General features: G+C 22.1%; 8 protein-coding genes and 3 non-coding genes across 11 annotated transcripts; 5 read left to right on the top strand and 6 right to left on the bottom strand.

The window, feature by feature from the left end:
- Nucleotides 1–5: 5 nt before the first annotated feature.
- Nucleotides 6–4,682, bottom strand: DDB_G0281251 (hypothetical protein; the record flags this gene model as incomplete). Its single annotated transcript, XM_635820.1, has 2 exons — nt 6–4,154; nt 4,242–4,682. 2 exons carry the CDS (start codon nt 4,680–4,682, stop codon nt 6–8), a joined length of 4,590 nt encoding a protein of 1,529 aa, XP_640912.1.
- A 1,322-nt stretch (nt 4,683–6,004) lies between these two features.
- Nucleotides 6,005–8,357, bottom strand: DDB_G0281331 (hypothetical protein; the record flags this gene model as incomplete). Its single annotated transcript, XM_635819.1, has 3 exons — nt 6,005–7,447; nt 7,541–7,934; nt 8,080–8,357. The coding sequence occupies 3 exons, from the start codon at nt 8,355–8,357 to the stop codon at nt 6,005–6,007; spliced, it is 2,115 nt and encodes a 704-aa protein (XP_640911.1).
- A 1,322-nt stretch (nt 8,358–9,679) lies between these two features.
- Nucleotides 9,680–13,921, top strand: DDB_G0281249 (hypothetical protein; the record flags this gene model as incomplete). Its single annotated transcript, XM_635818.1, has 1 exon — nt 9,680–13,921. The coding sequence occupies one exon, from the start codon at nt 9,680–9,682 to the stop codon at nt 13,919–13,921; it is 4,242 nt and encodes a 1,413-aa protein (XP_640910.1).
- Nucleotides 13,922–13,981: 60 nt separating this feature from the next.
- DDB_G0281329 (hypothetical protein) lies at nt 13,982–15,966 on the bottom strand (the record flags this gene model as incomplete). Its single annotated transcript, XM_635817.1, has 2 exons — nt 13,982–15,917; nt 15,950–15,966. The coding sequence occupies 2 exons, from the start codon at nt 15,964–15,966 to the stop codon at nt 13,982–13,984; spliced, it is 1,953 nt and encodes a 650-aa protein (XP_640909.1).
- Nucleotides 15,967–16,324: 358 nt separating this feature from the next.
- Nucleotides 16,325–16,397, top strand: tRNA-Lys-UUU-9. The gene has a single exon. It is a non-coding gene; the product is annotated as a tRNA-Lys (tRNA).
- A 378-nt stretch (nt 16,398–16,775) lies between these two features.
- Nucleotides 16,776–16,955, top strand: DDB_G0281247 (hypothetical protein; the record flags this gene model as incomplete). Its single annotated transcript, XM_635816.1, has 1 exon — nt 16,776–16,955. The coding sequence occupies one exon, from the start codon at nt 16,776–16,778 to the stop codon at nt 16,953–16,955; it is 180 nt and encodes a 59-aa protein (XP_640908.1).
- A 757-nt stretch (nt 16,956–17,712) lies between these two features.
- On the bottom strand, nt 17,713–18,393 carry DDB_G0281245 (hypothetical protein; the record flags this gene model as incomplete). Its single annotated transcript, XM_635815.1, has 1 exon — nt 17,713–18,393. One exon carries the CDS (start codon nt 18,391–18,393, stop codon nt 17,713–17,715), a length of 681 nt encoding a protein of 226 aa, XP_640907.1.
- A 153-nt stretch (nt 18,394–18,546) lies between these two features.
- tRNA-Lys-UUU-10 lies at nt 18,547–18,619 on the top strand. Its single transcript has one exon. It is a non-coding gene; the product is annotated as a tRNA-Lys (tRNA).
- A 1,329-nt stretch (nt 18,620–19,948) lies between these two features.
- Nucleotides 19,949–20,021, bottom strand: tRNA-Lys-CUU-5. The gene has a single exon. It is a non-coding gene; the product is annotated as a tRNA-Lys (tRNA).
- Nucleotides 20,022–20,659: 638 nt separating this feature from the next.
- DDB_G0281243 (hypothetical protein) lies at nt 20,660–21,437 on the top strand (the record flags this gene model as incomplete). Its single annotated transcript, XM_635814.1, has 3 exons — nt 20,660–20,666; nt 20,904–21,185; nt 21,283–21,437. 3 exons carry the CDS (start codon nt 20,660–20,662, stop codon nt 21,435–21,437), a joined length of 444 nt encoding a protein of 147 aa, XP_640906.1.
- A 198-nt stretch (nt 21,438–21,635) lies between these two features.
- Nucleotides 21,636–23,114, bottom strand: coq2 (4-hydroxybenzoate nonaprenyltransferase; the record flags this gene model as incomplete). Its single annotated transcript, XM_635813.1, has 2 exons — nt 21,636–22,191; nt 22,279–23,114. The coding sequence occupies 2 exons, from the start codon at nt 23,112–23,114 to the stop codon at nt 21,636–21,638; spliced, it is 1,392 nt and encodes a 463-aa protein (XP_640905.1).
- Nucleotides 23,115–23,935: the final 821 nt, after the last annotated feature.

The following is a 23,935-nucleotide window of genomic DNA, read 5'->3' as shown; positions in this document are numbered from 1 at the left end:
TAAAATTAATCAAATTTAAAATCATAAGTACATGATGTCTCTTCTTTAATCATTGATAACTCGGAAATATATGTCCTATATAATTCTGATAAATTATTTGATGTTGGTAATCTTGATAATGTTGATGATTCATTTAATGATAATGTTGATGATGATGATGTTAATGTATTTGAACTTGAATTTCCTAATAATGATGCTAATGTTTGAGGTGATGATGGAGTTTGAACTTGTTGTTGTTGTTGTTGTTGTTGTTGTTGTTGTTGTTGTTGTGTTTGTTGTAGTAGTTGTGGTTGTTGTTGTTGTTGTTGTTGTTGTTGTTGTTGTTGTTGTTGTTGTTGTTGTTGTTGTTGTTGTTGTTGTTGTTGTTGTTGTTGCAATAAGGATGATGATGATGAAAACTGTGATGTTGATAATAATGATGTTGATGGTTGTTGATGTTGTGATGTTAATAATAATGATGTTGATGATAATGATGATGATTGTAATGACTGTGTTTGATTTTGTTGTTGTAGTTGGGATTGTGGAATTTGTTGTGGTTGTGATGATTGTTGTTGTGGTTGTGATGATTGTTGTTGTGGTTGTTGTTGTTGTTGTTGATATGAATTTAATACTTGTGAAGAAGAAGATAATAAAGTTGTAACTGATGGTGAAGAAGATGAAACATTTAATTTCATTAAGAAAAATATTTGAGTAATTGAAAAAGTTTTAGTTTCAACTTTTCTTAATAATAAAAATAAAACATCTATCAATTCTTTTTCAACAACTGCATGATAAGATAATTCTTCGTGAACTATCAATTGGCCTAGATAAGAGAAAATGATATTTCTAGCTTTCTTATGTAATAAACCAAATTGAGAGTTACTAGCCTGTTCATATTTGAATAGGACTTGAATCATTTGTGGAATTTGTTGGAAAATTCTTAATTTAATCAATGATTGAATTGTACCTTGAGGATTTGATTTAGTGATATTAATTAATAATTGACATAACTCAATCACTGATGCTGGTGATTTTAATAATGATTTTCTCATCTCTGTTAAAATTATACAAATCTCTTCAAAATTATCTCTATTATTAAATGTTGAAAAGAATTGAATTAAACCTAAACAACCTAATCTTAATCCATTAAATAAATATAATTTACGTTTCTTTAATTGTTCTTCTGAAATATTAGTTGATGATGAGGTGGTGGTAGTGGTGGTTGAATTTAATAAATATTCAATATCATCATCATTTAAAGTTGCTTGTGGTGATGAATAATAAAAATTATCAGAAAATATTAATTCCCAAAGATTAAATCTTCTAAGAATTGGTAAACAATATGGATTCTCTATTACTAATTTAATTAAATATTCAATTATTTGTAATTGAAGTTCTGGTGTTGAATTTTTAATCTTATTAAAAATTTTACCACATGATAATGATTTATCAGTGTTTGGATTTTGTTGTAAATTATCTGAAATATAAATTTTACCAAATGATGTATTATTATTATTTGTATTTGTATTTGAGGAATCATCACTTAAATTTTGACTAATTGGTAAAGAAGAAGTTGTTGAATGATTTTCATTTAAAGCACTAAGATTTAATTGTGAAAATAATTTTTCAAAAATTGTTTCAATTAATAATGTATTCACAAACATTTTATCAATTGGTTTTGATTGATATTGAAATGCTGTTGGTGATGTTGGTGATGATCCTGTTGCTGTCGTTGATGATGTTAATGATAATTGTTGAAATTGTTCATTTATATTTGTATAACTTGACCAACTATTATGTGCTGATCCACCAGTTACTTCGGTATTACCATCAATCATATTATTATTATTATTATTATTATTATTATTATTATTTGTTAAATTAACGGTTGCTGTCACGACCGTTGTTGTATTAGTAGTTATTGTTGCTTCAAAATCAATATTACTACCATTATTATTATCTACAATTGTATCTTGACTATTATTTAAAATATCAAGTGTACTACTATTATTACTATTACTATTACTATTATTATTATCTTGATTGATATCAATGATTGTATTTAAACTATCACCTCTTCTAAATATTGAATAAGATGAATTTGATCTTGGTAAAACATTATTATTATTATTATTATTATTATTATTATTATTATTATTATTATTATTATTATTATTATTATTATTATTAACAGATTGATTTGTTGGTGATGATATATTACAGTTATTATTATTATTATTATTATTTATAAATGATGCTGAAGAGGAGGAATATATATTGTAATTTAAATTACCAGAAGAAGAGGAGGAATTAGTTTGAATTTTTGAAAATGGTACAAGTGTAAAAGAAAATGAATGTAAAACTTGAAACAATTGTGAAAGTTGTACAACTTTACTTCTTTTAACAATAATTGGTGGTGATTTTATAAGTGATGATGATTTCTCTGAATAAGTCGTATATTTTAATGAATTTAAAACTGAATTTAAACTATCATACATTGTTGGTGGAATTATTACATTACTTGTTGTTGTTGTTGCTGTTGCTGTATTATTATTACTATTATTAATATTTGTTGTTGTTGAGGAGGAGGAGGAGGATGAGTGTGAGGGTGATGATATTGAATTTGTTAAATTTGGTAGATTATTAGAAGAATTTGAAGAAGTTGCACCAATTAATAAGGCAGATAATTCTTGAGCAGGCATTGAAGTATCAAAATCTAAACAACTTTCATCAGTGAATGTATGTGAATCTGTTGGTTTAAAACATTGAGTTACCCATAATATAACCTCTTGAATTTTTTCAAAACCTCTATGAGAATTAAAATATTTTGCATTATTTAAATTATTTGAAATCAATTCTTTAATCACCCTAATAACATGTAATTGAAATTGAAATTCGTTTTGTAATGATGTTACTTTTTTACTTGTTTTAATATACGCTTTCATACCAATACAATTTATAATTGTTTTAATTTCGTTACCTGGTTCTTTAAGTTTATTTAAATTATTATTACCACCATTATTATTATTAATACTATTTGTTAAACCGCTGTTATTTATTGTTGTATTATTAATTATTGTATTTGGTGTTGTATTTGTTGATGTTGCTGTTGTTGTTGTTGTTGTTGTTGTTGTTGTTGTTGTTGTTGTCAAACCACCATTACCACTAATTAAAATACCTAATGTATCAATAATCAATAATCTAAATGAATCTTCTGAATCTTTTGGTTGAAGAGTTTTAAAGAAATCATTAAAGAATTGTAAAGAATCCATCAAAATTGAAATTGTACCAAGTTTAAATATATGTTGAATTAAGAAATTACTTGTAGTTGTTGCTGTTATTGTACTATTATTGGTTGAAACACCATTGATAACGTTTGTATAGGAATAACTACTACTTTGTCCAATCGTATTAAAGTATTGTTGAGTATGTTGTTGTTGAGCTTGTTGTTGTTGTTGTTGTTGCATTAAAATTTGATGTTGAATTTGATGATTAGTTATTGAAGATGATGACCAAGAACTTGATGGTGATGTTGGAGTTGTACCTGTTAATGGTGATGTTGATGGTGAAATCTCTGGTTCACTAGTACTAATACCACCACCATTTGAAAGTAAACTACCACTACTTAAACTGGTACTATTTACAATATTATTATTATTATTACTATTATTATTATTATTTACATTGCCATACCTTAAAGAATTAAAAGATAAATTTTGTTTATCATGTACGAAATTTGTAGCAATTTGACAACAATTAGCTAATAAAACTTTAAGGTATGGCCACCATTTTGTAAAGGATGGATTATTTTTGTCTCTAAAAGAAGAGAGTTTATAAGATGCAAGACGTGCTGCTTGAAATGGATGTGCCAATGCATTCTCTTGATGTAATAATGTTGAATTCAATGGTGATCTTGATAAAATGTTTATTAAACATATGAAATGTAAACCATCTGGTATATCCAAATTATCATCAGTTAATGCCTTTGATAAATTTAAAACATAAGAACAAAGTTGTCTAGTCAAATATAATGTGGTTTGGATATCTAATACTGGTGTACAATATAATTTAATTCCATATACTTTTGTATTAGCATAATCAACTCCCATTTCAACATTCCATTTATCATATTCTGAATTATAATGTTTTACAAACTCCAATAAAATATTATTAATCTAAAAAAAAAAAAAAAAAAATAATTAATAAAAATAATTAGTAAAAATTAAAATTATTTTAAAAAATATATATATATTTATACATACCTCACTATTTGTTGAATGAGATTGTGATAAAGATTGTGATAAAGATTGTTGAGAATTTTGAGAATTTTGCAATGCTTGTTTAAAAGACGACCAAAGTGATTCTGATAATTGTTGTCCTCTTGCTGATCTCCAAACATCTGTTGATGGTTGTTGTTTAAATCTTGATGCACCAATTGGTATTAATGGTACACCTTTTGATACTGGTGATGATGTACTACCAGTACCACTTGTAGTAGTAGTAGTAGTGTTATTAGTTGTTGAAATAGATGATGAACTTGATGATGAGCTAATTGGTGCCACGCCACGAGCAGAAATTGATGGCACTGTTCTACTTTGACCAGAACTAAATGATGGATTTTGAACTCTTTTTTGATTTTGAAGATCTTTAAATAAATTTTCATGTCCCCCATTACTATTATTATTATTATTATTTTTATCCATTTTTTTATTTTTTTATTTTTTTTTTGTTGCTACTATGAAATTAATTTTTAAGCTTTTAATTTTATTTTTTTTTTTAACGAATATACATGAGATTGATTATTTATTTATTTCTTGTGACTTTTTGACTTTTTTTTTTTTATTTTTTTTTTTGTGTGTGGTTTGTGTTATAGATTTACAATGTTTTTTTTATTTTTTTTTTTCCAAGTTTTTTTAAAAAATATGTTTGAGTTAATTTTTAATAAATAAAATTGAAATTAAAAACATAAAAAAAAAATAATAATAATAAAAAAAAATAAATAAATAAAAAATAAATAAAAAAAAAAAAATAAGCCACCAAATATAATAAAAAAAAAAAAAAAAAAAAAAAAATTTTAAAAAATTTAAAAAAATTAAAAAAAAAAATTTTATAAAAAAAAAATATCTAAAAAATTTTTTTTTTATAAAATTTTTATACATCCCAAATCACCAACGAAAAAAAAAAAAAAAAAAGAAAAGTAAAAAAAAAAAAAAAAAAAAATTAAAAATTAAAAATAAAAATAAATAATTACTCTCCAAATTTTACACATTTTTTTTTTTTTAAATTCATTGTTTTCTATTTTTTTTTTTTTTTTTTTAAAAAAATTAAAACAACAAAATGAAAGTTTCAATTGAAGTTAATAATAATAATAATAATAATTAAAAAAAAAAAAATCAAAGAATATAAAAGAAGATTTTTAAAAATCCACAGAATACACAACATAGAGAGAAATATTTTCCCAAATTTAATAAACCAATACAAACAATTACCAAATAAAAAAAGAGTAAAACATCAGGGCTCACTTAATTCATTCAATTTTAAAAAGAATACAAAATCTCAACCCAAACAGACATGCAGTGGAATATTTCAGTTTTTTGTTCCCAGGGCTATCCTTCAAATTTACAAATTAATTAAAAAGAAAGAAAAAAAAAAATATATATATATGAATTTTTTGTCAAAAATAATACACCAATTCATACCGGATTAGTTATAAATTTAAAATAAAATATATAAAAAAAAATATATATATTTTTTTTTGGCCGATCATGGCCGATCTTTTACCTGGTCATTTTGTTTTAAATAATAAAGAGAATGAATAATTTAAAAAAACCAAAATCCATGATTTAAATATTCTAATAAAAAAAAAAATAAAAGAAATAAATAAATAAATAAAATTAAATTTAATTATTACTTTCACCAGAGGTGTTTTTTTTTTTTTTTTTTTTTTTTTTTTTTTTTTTTTGGGGTTATTTTTAGATTTTTATTTTTATTTTTATTTTTATTTTTATTTTTTTTTTTTAATTTTTCATTTACTTGAAGAATCTTTTTCAATTGACCAAACTTCAGTGCCAGACTCTATAATATCTTTATAAAGATTGGCTAAATGAAATTTAACACCAAGTGAAGAAGGTCGTTTATTTGGATCATCAGATGTACAACTTTTATAAAGTTGAATGACAGGTTCCCAAAGTTTTTCATCTTTTTTTATATAATCTGGTAAATCTGGTTTTTTAATTTTTGTATTTGATTTATTATTGAATTTATCATCATCATAGTAGTTTGAAGTATCAAATTTTGAGTCAAAACAACTATAGTTTGATAAAGTTAAAAAGTCTAAAACAATAAAACCAAAAGATAAAATATCATGTTGAAATGCTGAATGAATTGTTTGAGGTGTTGTTGTTGCTGCTACCTCTATTGGCTCTGTTGTTTGTTCTGTTGTTGTTGTTGTTGTTGCTGATTGAAAGAAATTATTTAATTTTTGTTGTTGTAAAGCTGTTGGATTTGATAAAACATTTAAAACTTTTGGATTATTAAAAGATCTAGAGATATCGAAATCACCAATTTTACAAATTTTAACTTCACTCTCTGATAAAGTTACAAAAATATTATTTGATTTTAAATCTCTATGAGCAATTTTATTTGCATGTAAATTATCCAAACCAATTGAAATTTGATATAAATACCAAACAACTTGACTATATCTAAAATAATATGGATAGACATATTGTTGTTGTTGTTGTGGTTGTATTAATGGTGAATTGTTATTATTATTATTATTATTCTGATAATATGAAATTGAAGATTGTGGTGAAGATTGATATTCTTGCATGTGTAAAAAATAATTTTTTAAATTTCTACTTGAACCACCACCATTTGAATCACCACAAACTGACCTTGCTAATAGATATTTATCTAATGTATGTGGGATGTATTCCATGAATAGTCGAATCTCAAAGATTTGACCACTTGAACCAACGACTTTACTTGAACCTTGATAGGAGACGATATAGGGTGACTTTAGTTTTTCATAGACTCTAATTTCATTCTCTAACGATTCAATATCTTCATTTGTACAATCTTTCATTACTTTCACTGCAAAAGTACCACCACGTAATGGACCTTTCTTTACGGTACATTTATGCACCATAGCACCACTACCACCCATTCCTAGCAATTCATGAATTGCAATATTCTCTGATTTCCAAACATCTTGATAACTTGATAATTCTCCACCAATATTTATAAAATCTTTTCTTTTATGATATGGTAATAGAAATTCAATCACTATCAACAACATTCCCGGTATAATCTCACCAACTACATAATATGATATAGTATAAATATAAATTAACCATGATTCTGTATCAATATGTAATATTGAATTATTTGGTGATGATGGATCAATTATTACTAATAATGATCTAATAAATATACAAATTAATAAAATTAAATGAATTACATTTAACTATTTTTTTTAAAATTAATAATCAATAATTTATAATTTTTTTTTTTTTTTTTTTTTTTTTATTATTTTTTTTTTTTTTTTCTTAAAACTTACTTTTATACCAAATAAATCTTTATTTCTTTTATAAGTTTTCCAACCAACATAAGAATGAAAAATTAATAATAATAATAAACATACAAAATAAAAACAATCCAATACAATATAAATTGGATCTTTGTCACCAAAAAGATATAATTCTCCAACTTCTGTTGAAACCAAAGGTATTTCATCAGTTGATGTAGATGTTGTAGAATTATGATTACCATGATGATTAAAACTAGTTGAATTTCCAACTTGTTTCTCTGCAATTCCAAATAATAAAAACATTCCAAAATACATAAATAAATTAAAAAATATTAAAATGTTGGTTCCAACTTTAACTTTATGATTATTTTTTTTACCTTCTGATAATAATAAATATTGATTATCATTTGGTAAAAATTGAATCCTAAAATATTAAAATAAAAAAAAAATAAAAAAATAAATAATTAATTTATTTGTGTGTGTGTTAATATTTTTTTTTTTTTTTATTTTTTTTTTTTTATTTTATTGTTTAAATCCATTGCATATGGAATTATAATTATTAATCTTACATTTGTAATGCGACTAAACCAGCATATGAAATAAATAATAATGATGGAAAATTACTATAAAATTCACCACCTTGAACAGTTTCGATCATTCCCCAACCAATAATAATACATCTACATAAACATTGTAAAATTAATAGACTATAAAAAAATATTTTGATTGAGTTCCATGATGCTTTGTGTATAAATAATTCTACCAATGATGATATTACTGCTACAAATCCATTTACTGAATAAAAACATAATAAAATTAATGGAATAATAAATTCTTTACTTGGCATTTCCCTTTTATTTTTATTTATTTTTTTTTTTTATTTTTTTATTTTTTTATTTTTTTTATTTTATTTTTTTATATCAATTTATTATTATTTATTATTATTGTTTTTATTATTGGTATCATTACTTTTTTTTTCAGTGAATTTGGTGGTGAAAAAAAAAAAAAAAAAAAAAAAAAAAAAGTAATATAATAAAATAAAGTGATTAAAAAAAATTTAATAAATAATAATAAAAATAAAAATAATTTAAAAAAAAATTTTTTTTTTGTGTGTGTGTATGTAAAAAAAAAAAAAAAAAGGTTATGTGCCTGTGTGGTAAAAATTCTTTTTTTTTTGGGTATTTTTCTCTCTTTTTTTCAAGTGTATACACCTTACATATATCGATCTTCAAATTTTTTTTTATTTTTTTATTTTTTAAATAACCCAATTTTTTTTTTTTTTAGTTTAAATATTTATCTTATTTTTATTTTTATTTTTATTTTACACATGTGAAAAATGATTTCAAATAACAATTTAAAAGGAAAACCATTAATGTTTTTTTACGAAAATAAAATTATTTTAAATTTTTTTTTTTTTTTTTTTTTTTTTTTTTAAAATATTTTTTTTAAATTTTTTTTAGAACAATATTTACACAAAACATATTCCCAATTTCAAAGATTTTTTTGATGGGTGGTAATGCGCTGTTTGAAAAGTTGGAGGATTTTTTTTTTATTTTTTTACTTTTTTTTTTATTTTTTTTTTTTTCAATGAATACGATCAAAACCCTGGTTTTTGATCACTAAATTAAATTTAATTTATTTTTCTTTGATTTAGTGATTCAATGATTTTTTTTTATTTATTATAATTATTTATTTATTTTATTTTTATTTCAATAATTTTAAAAAAAACTTTTAAAATAAAACGAAAAAAAGTGAAAAAATTATTAATATTTTCATAAATTCAAATGAAACAACAAACACAGCTTTTAATAAAAGAAAGGGTAAAATATAGATAGCGAACCTATCCAAATTTATTTGTTTTAGTCCTGTTGATTGATATCAATGTTTTTTTTTATTTTTATTTTTTTTTTTGTTTGATGAGTGAAAATTTTGGATGTAATTTAAATAAACATTTTTTATTTTTATACTTTTTATATTTTTGTTATTATTAATTATTATTTATTATAACTATAATTATATTGTTATTATTATTACGATCTTCAAAAAATTAGTTTCAAAAAAAAAAAAGTACTTAATTTTCCCGTAATTTCTTACTTTTTTTTTTTTTTTTTTTTTTCAACTTTTTTTTTTTTTCTTTTTTTTATTTTTATAAAACAAACAATTACAAGAATGCCAAGTGATAATAGTAATAATAATAATAATAGTAATAATGAAAGATTATTTTGGAAAATGTTTCATAATTTATATATTAGAAATAAAATATTTTATTTTATAAAGAGAGGAACTGTAATATTTAAAAATGAATCAAACCAATATCTTGGTAATAGAATTTCATTTAGATTTATGAATGAATTAAGTAAATTAGTAAAGAAAAATCAATGGAGTTTATTAAAAATGAAATTAGAATCAGAATTTGAGCAATTAATATTTAGTCCAAAAGGAGTTCAATTATTCATTCAACAATGTCAAGATATTTATTTATTTCAATTACTATTTAGAAAACAACATGAAATAAATCAACCTTATCAATACACAATACTTAAACATTTAGATAATCAATTATTGACAAATTCAATTTACAATTGTATTGCATTAGAATTTTTTTTATCATTTTTTAAACAACAACAACAACAACAACAACAACAACAACAACAACAACAACAACAACAACAACAACAACAACAACAACAACAACAACAACAGCAAAATAATAAATCTGCAAAAGAACCAATTACAGGTGGTATTAATTTTTGGACAATTGATAAAATTATTAATTATTATATTAAATTTGCAAAAAATGAATATGAAATTCAATTATTAGATAAATATATTAAATTATTAAATAATAATTTTAAATCTATATCAAATTGTTTAATTAGTTTAGCAATATATCAATCAAATAATCTCACACTCTCTTATTTAATTAAAAATAATATTAAAACATTTTCAAAAGAATCAAAAATAAAAATACATGAAATGGTTTTAAAATATTTAATTTCACAACCTAATAATCAAACTGAACATGAAATTATTAATAATATTAATTTAATTAAAATTTATTATTATAATAATAAAGAATCAATAATTTTAAAAAAATTTAATAATAATAATAATAATAACAATAATAATAATAATAATAATAATAATAATAATAATAATTCATTTATGTTAAATATTTTAAAAACTTGTGCTGAAAATGAAAATTTTAAAGCTATAGAATTATTTATTAAAGAGTTTAAAGTATTACCAAATATTAAATGTTTAATTAAAGCTATTGAATCAGAAAATATTGAAATGGTGAAATTATTTTTAGAAACAGAATATAATAGTAGATTAATAGGTGACCATTTTAGTATGTATGTGAAAGTTTTTGATGCAATTAGATTGAATGTTGATCAATTATGGATGAAGTGTAAAATGATTGAATTAATATTGGAGTCTGAAATATTAGTGAAATCAAGTATGGTGAATACTTATTCTAACGGGTCAAAGAATTATGAAAATCGTCATTGTGGTTTAATGGGGTTCAGATTTTTCATGGATTTAGTTGACGAGAATTTACAATTAACTTTAATAAATACAGAAATAACCGATAGTAAAAATAGTTTTAAATATGTTTCATATCATCCTGAAAAAGAGTTATCAATTTATATAAAAGATAATATTTTAAATAATTTATATAAACAACCATTATATAATGAAGCTTTTAAATTATATTTATTAACTAATTATAAAGATGGTTTAAATTCAAATTATCCTGAAATTAGAACTTTATTTTTAAATGAAATTTTAGAAAATGAATCAGATTTTAAATTAATAAAAAATAAATTAGAAGAGTTAATAATTTATAATAAATATAAAAACAATAATAATAATAATAATAATAATAATAATAATAATAATAATAATAATAATAATAATAATAATAATAATAATAATAATAATAATAATAATAATAATAATAATAATAATAATAATAATAATAATAATAATAGTAATGAAATTTTAAAAGAATTTGCAGATTTAATATTTAATTTATATAATATTAGTGAAAAAGTTACAAATAATATTAATAGATTTTTAAGAGAAAGTTATGATCAATTAAAATGGTTTATTTTTATAGATGGTGGTAGTTTTCGTATACCAATTTTACCAATAAAAAATCAATTAGGTTATGATGAAGCAGAAGAATATATTGGAGTAAACTATTATTCCCATTTTTCAATTGATGATAAATTAAATTTTATAAATTTATATAAATTAAAATTATTATCAAATAAAAATAATAATAATGATAATGATAATGATAATAATAATAATAATAATAATAATAATAATAATAATAATGGTGTTGTTCAATTTGATCAATTAATGAAATTACTTTATCCATTTTATGGTATTAAAAATTTAAAACAATTATCATCAATTTTGAAATTAATAAATGAATGTAATGGTTCATATTATTCAAAATCATTGGTTCTTAATAGTTATTTAAAAGAGAGTTCAATTGTTGATTTCAATTTAGAAATATTTGATATAATTAAAGAAGAAAGTGAATCAAATAAACCTTCCAGTGAATATTATTCTTCAATATTTTTTAAACCAATTCATTTTAAAAATAATTATATAAACTCAATCGATTATCAACAAAAACAACAACAATTAAAAAAGAAGATTAAATCATCACAAATGAATCAATCAAATGAAAGTTTTAAATCGTTTTTATCAATTCTTTATGATATGGCAACGTATACTTTTAATATGTTTGAATCAACACAAAGAAGTCAATCCGATGAAAGAATTCCTTCAATTATTTATTGTGTTCCAGAGTGTTGTTTTTATGGAAATAGCAGTTTTCAAATTGGCCAAATCCAATTAAATATATTGTTTTGTTTTTGTTATGATAAATTGAAATTAAAAGAATACATTTCATTAAATAAAGAAATATATAAACCAATACTCACTCAATATATTAGAAATATTATCTCCATAAAAGATGCCAATAGTGGTTGTGTTTATTGTAAAAATCATACCATATTAAAATTTATTTTATTAAATTACCAAGATTTTAAACAAGATTTAAATTTATTTCAATTATTAGAAAAATTTATTGAACTTAAATTTCCAATTAAATTAATTCAAATTTTATTAAATTTAATTAATTCCGAAAAAGAAAAAGAAAAACAAATTAACTTTAATAACTCTACGACCAGTGGTTTGGGTTTATTTTCATTAAAATCAGTATCAATGGTTTTAGTTAATGAACCAAATGAATATTATATAAAATTATTAAAATTATTATTAGAAAATTATTCAATCTTTTATTGGAATGATTTTTTAATATCACCATTATCATTTTCATCATTTTTTAAAAATAATAATAATAATAATAATAATAATAATAATAATAATAATAATAATAATAATAATAATAATAATAATAATAATAATAATAATAATAATAATAATAATAATAATAATAATAATAATGATAATAATAATAAAATTGAAAGATGTAATTTTCATTCAACACAAGATATTACATTTTTATGTAAAACTTGTAATTCAGTTCCATGTTGTAATATTTGTGTTACAAGTGAAAAATATCATAGAGGTCATAGCCTTGATTTAATTAATCATCAAACTTTATGTGATAGCGATGAAGATATTTTAAAAATTTTTAAGAATTATAATTCAAATAATTTGTTTAAAAAGAGTAATCCAAACTATAATGACTCCTTCAGTGGTAAAATCGAAATGAATAATAACATCAGCAGCATTATCAACTTCAGCAGCATCAGCAGTAGCAGCAGCATCAACAACAAACAGTTTAGTTTATTTGATAATGATAAAGTTGAAAATAATAGAAATAGTAGTATTTCAAAAAGAAATAAAAATATAAAGAAATCATCATCATCAACACCAACAAAACAACTAATATTCAATTTTGATAAAATTACAATCTCACCATTTAATAATATAAATAATAGTAACAATAACGAAAACAACAACGACAGCGACAGCGACAATGACTACGACAACTACGACAACTACGACAACAACAACAACAACAACAACAACAACAACAAAGATAACGATAATAATATATCAATTATTTCACCAATATATATAAATGAATTAATTAAAAAGGGAGAAGTTTATAAAGCTATAGAATTATTATCAACAAGATCAAATATTGAATTTTTTTTAGATAAATGGACAGCAAGAATATTGGTTAAATATTATGATTTAGAAGTTATTGAAAAATTAGCTCCATACTTTGAATACTCATTTTTTATTGAGGAAGAAAAAGAAGAGGGTGAAGAAGATAGTGAAGATAGTGAATTTGAATCTTTAAAAAATATTAGACCAGATGCCTATGAATTTTTAAAATCATATAAACAAAACTAAAATAAATATTTAATAGTTTTATTATTTTTTTTATTTTATTTTATTTAATAATAATTATTTTTATTTTAAAATTATAGTTTCATCTGAATGAATTTCTAAAATATTATTTAATAAAAGACTATTACCAATTGTTGTTAAATTATTTTCATTTTCATTTTCATTTTCATTTTGAAATGATTGATTAAATAATTGATTTATAAAATTTGAATTTGAATTATAAATTATTAAAGAATTTAAAGTTGATGGTAAATTAATAATTGTTGGATTACCAGTAATAATTAATGATTTAATATTTGTTGGTAAATTATTAAAAGTAATTGTTTGATTTTGAAAATTTGAAGAAATTCTTAATTTAGTAATTGATTGTGGTAATTGATTTGATTCAATTGAAAATTTATGAAACCATGGTAAATATAAAACTTGTAATGATGGGGGTAAAATATTTTCAAATGAATACCTATAGGAAATTTGAGATGACGAAGAAGAGGCATATTCAATTCTTAATGATTGTTTCAATGGTATTGGATCTTTACTGAAATAAAATTCTTTTAAATTCTTTGGTAAATAATTGATTTTACAACTATAATCCCATGGTAAAATGATTGAAGTTAGTGATGGAGGATAAGAATATTCAGATTCTGGAAGTGGACAATTAAAAAAACTACCAAATTCTAGATAACAAAGGTTTGAAATTCTTAAACTATCACTATGAATTTGAAAATTTAATGATAGAAAGATTAAAGTTTCAATATGTTTTGGTATATCGAATTTAATTTTCTCCTTTTGACTCGGTGGTAAACCAAGGTTTTTATTAAACATTTTAAAACTTAGTTCATATAGTGCTAATACTTTAACTGATTTTGGAATTGGTGAATAAGTTCTTAATAAACAAAGTGATATCTTTTTCAAAGTATTACAAGTTTCAATTGGTGGTAAATTATTAATTTTATTTGGAAAGAAGAATGATCTTAAACTACCTTCACTTAAATTGTCATCAGTATTTGAAAAATAAAGTTCTTCTAAATTTGGAGGATAATTAAATGTACCACTACCACCACCACTACCACCACTACCGCCACCACCACCACTACTAAGAATTGAACCTTTTGTATGAGTTGGTGAACTAAATGTTAATTTAATTAATGATTTCAAATTGTTAAAAAGTTCAGTTTTAATTGGTTTATTATAAAATGGACTAAGTACCAATTCTTTTAAACTCTCTGGTAATGATCCAATTTGAAATGTTTGATTAAATGAATTTCCCAATATTAATGATTCCAATCCATTTGGTAATTTTTTAATTTTTTGATTAAATAAATCACCAATCTCTAAAGTTTTTAATGAACTTGGTAATGAATCATTTGAAATGGGTTGATTAAATGAATCACTCAATTTTAAATTTACCAAATCTTTTGGTAAATAGAATTTCTTTATTTCACTATTAAATTCACCACCTAGTTCTAGAGTTTTAATTTTACTTTCATAAAAGTATTGGCTATCTAAATAATCTTTTGTTTTTTTAATTATTAACTTTGTTAAATTTGGTGGTAATCCTATTAATGATTCTAATGATATTGAAAATTCATAAAATTGAATACTAGTTATTGAATTTGGTATTTCAATATAATAACTATTATTTTTATTATTATTATTATTATTTTTATTATTATTATTATTATTATTATTATTATTATTATTATTATTATTTGGATTATTGTTATTATTATTATTGTTATTGTTGTTTTTTGATTGTTGTTTTAAAATTTGGTTAAATGAAGGGTGAAATTTTATTTTCTTTAAATTTTGAAATTGAATTAGAAAATTTTGTTTTAAGATATTTTCATTTATTGGATGAACAATTGTGAGGGAATTAAGTGATTGAAATATACTAGAGTTTTGAAATGAAGTTGAGTTGATTTTTAATTTTTTTAAATTGCAAAGGTTCAAAGCATTGAATATATTTTCATCTTCAACTGTTTGGAATGAAATCTCTAAACTATTAATTTCATTAATATATGGGTAACTTACTAAATTTGAAATATCATTTTTTAAAAAATATCTTTTATAATAATGACAGTTTATAAATCGAAGATAATAAAATATTCTTCTCCTTATGAAACTATTTCTAAAAACAAAAAAAAATAACTTGTCCATGGTGGTGCGATGTGTTTTCTAAAAAAAAATAGAAAAATAAAAAAAAAAAAAAATTTAAAAAAAAGTTTTTTTTTTAGGTTTAGAATGAAGTTAATACCTCAATCAATTTCAATTCAAATCTTGATAGAATTGTTTTTAAAAAAAAAAAGATTTCTATTGCTTTTGTTTTATTTTTATTTAAAATTTTAAATTTTCGATTGTCATTAAAAATCAATGTGATTTTGTAAAAAAATTAAAATTTTCAAATATGCCCAGATAGCTCAGTCGGTAGAGCGCAAGGCTTTTAACCTTGTGGTCGGGGGTTCGAGCCCCCCTTTGGGCGAAATTTTAAATTTAGTATAAGATAGATCACTATCAAAAACTGGTCACTAACAAAAAACCAAACAACAAAATTATACACACTCATCTATAAACCACAAACAAACAACAAAGCATTTAAACCAGATCCAACTATCAATATTAATTTTCATTTTGCAGAAAACGCACAATATAAAAAATACAGGTTCAACTGGAATTATATAAACACAAATCTTGATCTAGTCAGAACACATGCATATTGGAACATAATCTCATTAGTTATTCACCAAATATGGATATGGTTATGCAAATCATTATTTGACATCAATATAACTCAATCAATTGATAATTAGAACAACCAAATAAACAACACAACACTAGATTATGATATATTAAAATCAAAATGGCACAAGCTAATAAGATTGGAATATTCAAGAACTTTAACCAATACTCAATTAAAAACAACCTCACAAAAACTCAAAAAGAAACCCAATGGTCCGAAACCATCAAAAAATTTAAAAAAGAATGGAGCATAAACACTAATGAACCAATTCCAACAATTACACCACCAATTAATTATTAATTACCTAATCTAAAATAACATACTATTTTAAATTCACAAAAACTAAAAAACCTAAAATAAATAAATAAAAATAACATACTAATTGTATACTACAATAGTTTATTTATATCAAAAAAAAAATAAGATAGATCACAGGTTCAACTCCTAACTTATTAAATCATTAACTAAACATAAGTTAAATCCAACATTTCATAAACATCAATTTTTACATAAAATATTTACACAATTATATTCCAATAATTAATTGAAGTTGTTTCTAGTGTGACTGTAATGAAACAACTATCGCTTTCATTTCAAATATGAAATTTTATTATTCAAATTAAAAATCGACCTTTTTTGTATTGGATAGTGAAATGTTTAGTTGCCTCTCCTGTAGATTCTAGGTCCCATTTTATTTGTAGTTTACTAGGCCTCATAAAGTAAGTGTTAACAATCTAGTTTTTTTATTTTTTTAATCAGACAATTATTAGTTGCATCTCCTTGAGATGCTAGATCTCATTTTATTTGTAATATTTTTACAGGGCCTCTAAAAGAGATGGTTAAAAAAAATCGTAATAACATCACTCAATTTGAGTGTGTTCTAGGAGAGTTTATTTGTATTTTTTTTTTTTTTTTTTTTTTTTTTTTTTTTTTTTTTTTTTTTTTTTTTTCTTGTTATTCTTATTTTTTTTATTATTATTATTATTATTATTATATTATTATTATTATTATATTATTATTATTATTATTATTGTTATAATTTTTTTTTTTTTTTTTTTTATGAGTTGGTGTTATATGAGCAGTATGGTATGAAGTGTTCCGGGATGTTTATGGTCATGAGTTTCGAGTTCCAGTTGTGGCTGAATTTTTCGAGTCTTCTTTTTATTGATGCGGTCCGATTGATTGACTCTCGGTTATCAGTGCATCTTAGTTCTTGACGTAGTTGCTTTTCTACTATCTTTCTTGTTCTATCCCATTCGGCATCTCTCGCTTTTTTGATTTTATGAATTATTTGGTTCTCTGTTATTATTGTAGTGTTATCGTTGAATTTTATTTGATTTCTTCTGTACCATATCGATTCCATAATGGCTCCTATCAGATTTGATGAGAATGGTGTGAGTAGTTTTCCGAGAACTTTTTCGCTCCATGGACCGTGGTAAGTGTTGTTGGAGTCTTTACAGACCTTTTGATAGATTGAGTCGATATTCTGTTTTATTGATTTGCATTCGAAGAAGATGTGCATAGACGACTCTTCTTCTTTACATGAGTGACAATTCTCCCCATGGTGTTTTGGAAGTGCCTTGAGTAGATATCTCCACGCTAAGTCTCTTCCTTTGATAGTTGTGATTGATCTGGCTTCTCTAAATGGTAGAATTGGGTGATTAATGTTCTTTTGAATCAGTTTTTGACCTGTTGTTGGCTGGTGTTTGTTCCATCCCTTGTATTTGATATCCATCATGTTTCTATAGATTACTTTTAATTTTTGTTTGTTTTCGTATTTGGGTTTGACTTGGTTTAGTTTGAGAGTTATTCGCTCTCTTGGGTGGTGCAACAACTTCCAGGCTTAAAAAATCGTTCTGTAGTTGTTTTTAATTTCGAAATTTCCAAAAATGCCCAGATAGCTCAGTCGGTAGAGCGCAAGGCTTTTAACCTTGTGGTCGGGGGTTCGAGCCCCCCTTTGGGCGAAATTTTAGATTTAGTATAAGATAGATCACAGGTTCAATTCCAGATATGGTTATTTATACTTTAATTGGTTAGGCAGAGTTTGGGATACAGAAATTTTGAGCTATTTATATTCATATATTAACACTACCAAACTAACGAGATTCATCTTCAAATCAACAGGCGGGAAATCTAACTGGTTACACGAATGAATGATTATAAACAATAAAACAAAATCACACCAATAATCCTTATATGAAGAAAGACTACGAAATCAACATGGACTACATTCATATAAGATTTCATAAACCACACTTCATATGGTGCTACAAGGCCATAGATTATGACCTCTCAAGACATTTCTCCTATAAAAACTTAATAGCAATGATATTTCACCAAGTATGTATATGGATTTGAAATCAACTCTACTAAAACCCAAGCCACAACATTAGACTATGATATAATTCTTAAATTAGCATCATCAAAAGACATCCTCCCAATTTGTAACAGAATCAAATACATCATACAAATTAAAAATATTAAAAACCAAATAATAAAAGATTATTCTTTATCAAAACCTCTAGAGGTATGGGTACAGAAACAAGATTTAAGGTTTCTGTACCCATTTAATGAGACGTATTGCTAATTATCCAGTACGTGGTATTTCTTACAAAATACAAGAAGAAGAAAGAGAAAAGAGAGATAACTAAGTTCCATCAAAACCAACGAAGTTAAAATCGATCATGATTTTGGAGAAAAGCTTAAATCTACTTGGAATTCCCATAAACCCCACAAATCCACCTCGTTGGCAAAAAGAGATACAACAAAAACACCAAAAATTCAAACAAATAAACGTCAGATTGTTGATTATATAAAAAAAAAAAAATACCATTTTTTATGAATATTATTGTAGTCTAATTATGCATCTTTGATATCAATGTATAGTCGATTATAAACCTAATTATTAATTCACAAACATCACAAGTTATAAAATGTCAAGTAGGTATTCCTTTTATTTAATTATCAAAATTCAGAATTTTAAATATAGTGAAGTTAAATATAATGTTTAAAGAAATCGTTTAGGTCTTTAAAATTGCTGGGATCTTTTGAAAGAGTTAATTAATTTTTTATATTCTAGTTTGTAACATTTATTAGGTAGAGTGGAATATGAAATCTTTTCATTTTTAGAAGGTTCATCACTATACAATTAATTATTTTAAATCTTTATTAATAAAAAATATTAATTTAGATTTCTAATTACGTATTTTGTTATTGTTTTTTTTTTTTTTTTCATATTAATATACCATTCAAAAATACGAACTTCGTACAAGTGGTTGTATTGGAAAAAAATTCGCCCAACGGGGGGCTCGAACCCCCGACCACCAGATTAAGAGTCTGGCGCTCTACCGACTGAGCTAGCCGGGCATTTTTGATATTTTCAAATTTAATATTACATTAAAATTATTTTTTATAATTTAAAGCAAGGGTAGGAAAGTTTGGTTAAATCTGTGTGACCTAAGATCTCATCCATTCGGTACCCAATTCAAAAAAAACTCTATTTTTTATAAATAAGACAAAATTGATAAAACTTAACCGATGGACGAATACTGAAGGTTAATTATTTTTTTGATAATTTATTTTATTTTTTGTAATGGAGATTGTTCATTTAAAATAAAAAAATGCCAATTTAAATTGGTTTAATAAAAAAACATTTATCATTCTTATTTTGGTAAAAAAAAAAGGAAATATAAAAATAAAATAAAAGAAAATAAATAAAAAAAAAAAAATAAAAAAAATAAAAATAATGCATATTTTGTTTGAAAAAAAAAAAAAACAATTTTTTTTTTTTTTTTTTATTTTTTTTTTTTTTTTCAAATAATTTTTTTTATAATTAAATTAAAAAATTCATTGAGTTCATTTACAAAATAAAAATAAAATAAAAAAGTGAAAAAAAAAAATATAAAGATTTTAAAAAACTAAAATTAAATTAGATAATAAATAAAATAATAATACAATATCAAACATAATAAACTAAATAATAATAAATTTATAAATATCTAGATATGTCAGGTAATTAAAATCAATAGGAAAAAAAAATAAAAAAAAATAAAAATTAAAAAATAAAAATAAAAATAAAAAAATTCAAATGTCTCATATTAAATCAAACCTTTTTTTTATTTTTTATTTTAATTTTTTTTTTTTTTTCTCTCCTCTTTTAAATAATTAATAAATAAATTAATAAAATATATATATACAAATAAATAAATAAATATAATTAAATTATTAAAAATGAATATTATTTTATAGTAGAAACTCAAACATCACCAACCACAGCGTCAATTACATCACCAACAACTGCCACATCACCAACAACAACAACAACAACAACAGAAAATACAAACAAACCAGAAATTAAAAAAATAAAGGTATCAGCAGAAAAAACAAAAAATCTTTATTACTTTTCAGATCTCACTGCAAGATATTTAGATACTGAAGAATTTGTTAATATTTCTGGTTTAGGTGAAGCAATTGCAAAAGTTGTAACAACTATTGACTATTTAAAATCAAAAGATGTTATTAAAGTTGAAAGTAAGTTTTAATTTAATTTTTTTAAAAAAAAAAAAAAAGGATGGTTTCCAAGAGTGGAATTTTAATATATATATTTTTTTATTTTTTTTTATATTAGAAATTCATACAGATAGTATACCAAGTGTTGAATTAATGGTAAGAGTTTCAAAAGGTCCAAAACATCAAGAATATTTAAAATCAATGGATGAAAGAAAATCACGTTCTCAATTAAATGAAGAAGCTGCAAATGCATCAACAAATAGTGATGAATAAATAAAAAAAAAAAAAAAAAAAAAAAAAACTTTGATAGTAATAACAACAATAAAAGGAAAGGATTATTTGTATATAAATATTTATATATATCATTTATTGTTATTATTTTTTTTCTTTTTTTTTTGCGCATTTATTTCTTTTTTTTTTTTTTTTTATTATTTTATTTATTTTTTATTTATTTATTCAATAGATAAAGTTTTATTTTTTTTGAATTTCATTTTCATTTTCTTTATCTTGTAATAATTTTGAAACTATAATGATTAAAAGGAAATAAAGACCGAAATTCTTATTGGAAATGAATTTTTCAAGACAAGAGGAAGGATTATTGAAATCTACAGTTTTCAATTGCCAAATTAAATGACTACTACAAGCAGCAGTACCCAAATAATAAAACAATGGCATATTTGCAGCGATACCAGTTAAAAACATACCAGATATAACTAGACCAGAGAAAACTGATAAAATAATACGACTCTTTTCTGCAAATTTCAATGCAGTAGATTTAACACCAACTAAAATATCATCCCTTTTATCTTGATGTGCATAGATTGTATCATAAACCATCGTCCAACTAATACCTGCCAAATATAATGGTGCAACGATTGACCAATTACATGATCCTGCAATCGCTGAATATCCAGCCAATGCTCCCCAATTAAATGCTAATCCTAATACAAATTGTGGATAATATGTAAATCTTTTCATAAATGGATACAATACCACAATTGGTAATGATGATGCACATAATGCAATACTAATGAAAAAAAAATATATTTTATTATTGTTATTATTTTATTGTTATTATTTTATTATTTTATTATTTTTTAAATTTTTTACATACGTATAATAATTTAAACTTGATAAAATTAAACCAAAAGAAGCTAATAATTGACCACCTAAAAATATTAAACTTTGTTTATGAGTTAATTGTTTTGAAGCTATTGGTCTAGTTTTTGTACGTTCAACTTTTGAATCAAATTTATAATCAGCCATATCATTTATAACACAACCAGCACTTCTCATTACATATGCACCAATACCAAATACCAACATTGTTTTTAAATCTGGAAATGATCCGGCAGGTGCTGCCAATGAAATACTCCAACAACATGGATATAATAATAACCAAACTCCAATTGGTTTATCAACTCTACTCAATCTAAGATAAGGTTGAACTGAATTTGGAAATTTACTAATCCAATCATTTACAAATGTTGTACTTGGTTTATTATTATTACTATTGTTGTTATTATTACTATTACTATTATTATCATCTAGTAATGTTGATACAGTTGTTGAATAATTTTTATTAAATATTATTGGTGATGTTTTATTATTTAAATTATTAAATTTATCATTTAAATTAATTAAATTATTATTACTACTATTATTATTATTAATAATAGTATTTATATTTGTATTATTTTTATTATGATATGAAATTGTAGATAAAATTGGTATATTACAAATAGATTGTTGTTGATATTGTTTTGATGAAAATAAATTTTTATTTGAAAAATTTGAATTATTATTATTAAATGTACTATTATATTTATTTATACCATTATTATTATTATTATTATTAGTATTATTATTATTATTATATTTTAAAATTGATGAATTTGTACAAGGTTTTATAAATTTAAAATTTTGTAATGATAAAATTGATTTTATCATTTTAGATATGTATATATATGGTATTTATATTTTTAAATATAAAAAAAAAATAAAAAAATATAAAAAAGATATTTTTAATTTTATTATGGATTAATAAAAATAAAATATTTTTTATTTACATTTAGTAAAGTAATTGTTTTGTTTTATTTTGTTTTGTTTTATTTTATTTTGTTTTGTTTTTTTTATTTTTTATGAAAATATAAAATATTTTTTTTATTTTCCTTTGCCAATTTTTATCGTTCTGTTTTCGCATTGACTTGACGCAGATTTTATAGCTATTTTTTTTTAAAAATTTTAATTTTTTTTTAATTTTTTTTAATTTTTTTTAATTTTTTTTTTGTTTTTTGAAAGTATTGTTGTAACTACAAACAGATTATGTGTTAAAAAAAAAAAAAAAAAAGTAAATAGGGTTTTTTTTTTTTTTTTTTTATTTCAAGTAAAAATATTTTTTACCAAAATAAGAAGGTTTTTTTTTTTTTTGATAGGTTGAAATATATTGCTCACAATTTTTTTTTTTTTTTTTGAGATTTATTCTTTGATTGGGTTTAAAAAAAAAAAAAAAAAAAAAAATACACACTTCAACTTAACACACAGTTCATTGAAATAATAACAATAAATATTTATTTATTGAGTAATCTGACAAACACACATACATGTGAAATATGTGTTGTTGGGTAGGTAAACTTATTTTTTTGTAAGATGAAAAAAAAAAAAAAAAAAAAAAAAAGGGTAGAAAGCAAATAAAATAAATAAATTAATGAATGAAAAAAAATGAAAAAAAATGATACACTCTTTCACCAAACTTTAAAAAAAACACACAC

The sequence above is a fragment of the Dictyostelium discoideum genome, assembly GCF_000004695.1.
Source record: "Dictyostelium discoideum AX4 chromosome 3 chromosome, whole genome shotgun sequence".
Classification (NCBI taxonomy): domain Eukaryota; phylum Evosea; class Eumycetozoa; order Dictyosteliales; family Dictyosteliaceae; genus Dictyostelium; species Dictyostelium discoideum.
The sequence above is the reverse complement of the archived record's forward strand: the minus strand, read 5'-3'. Positions and strand labels throughout refer to the sequence as shown.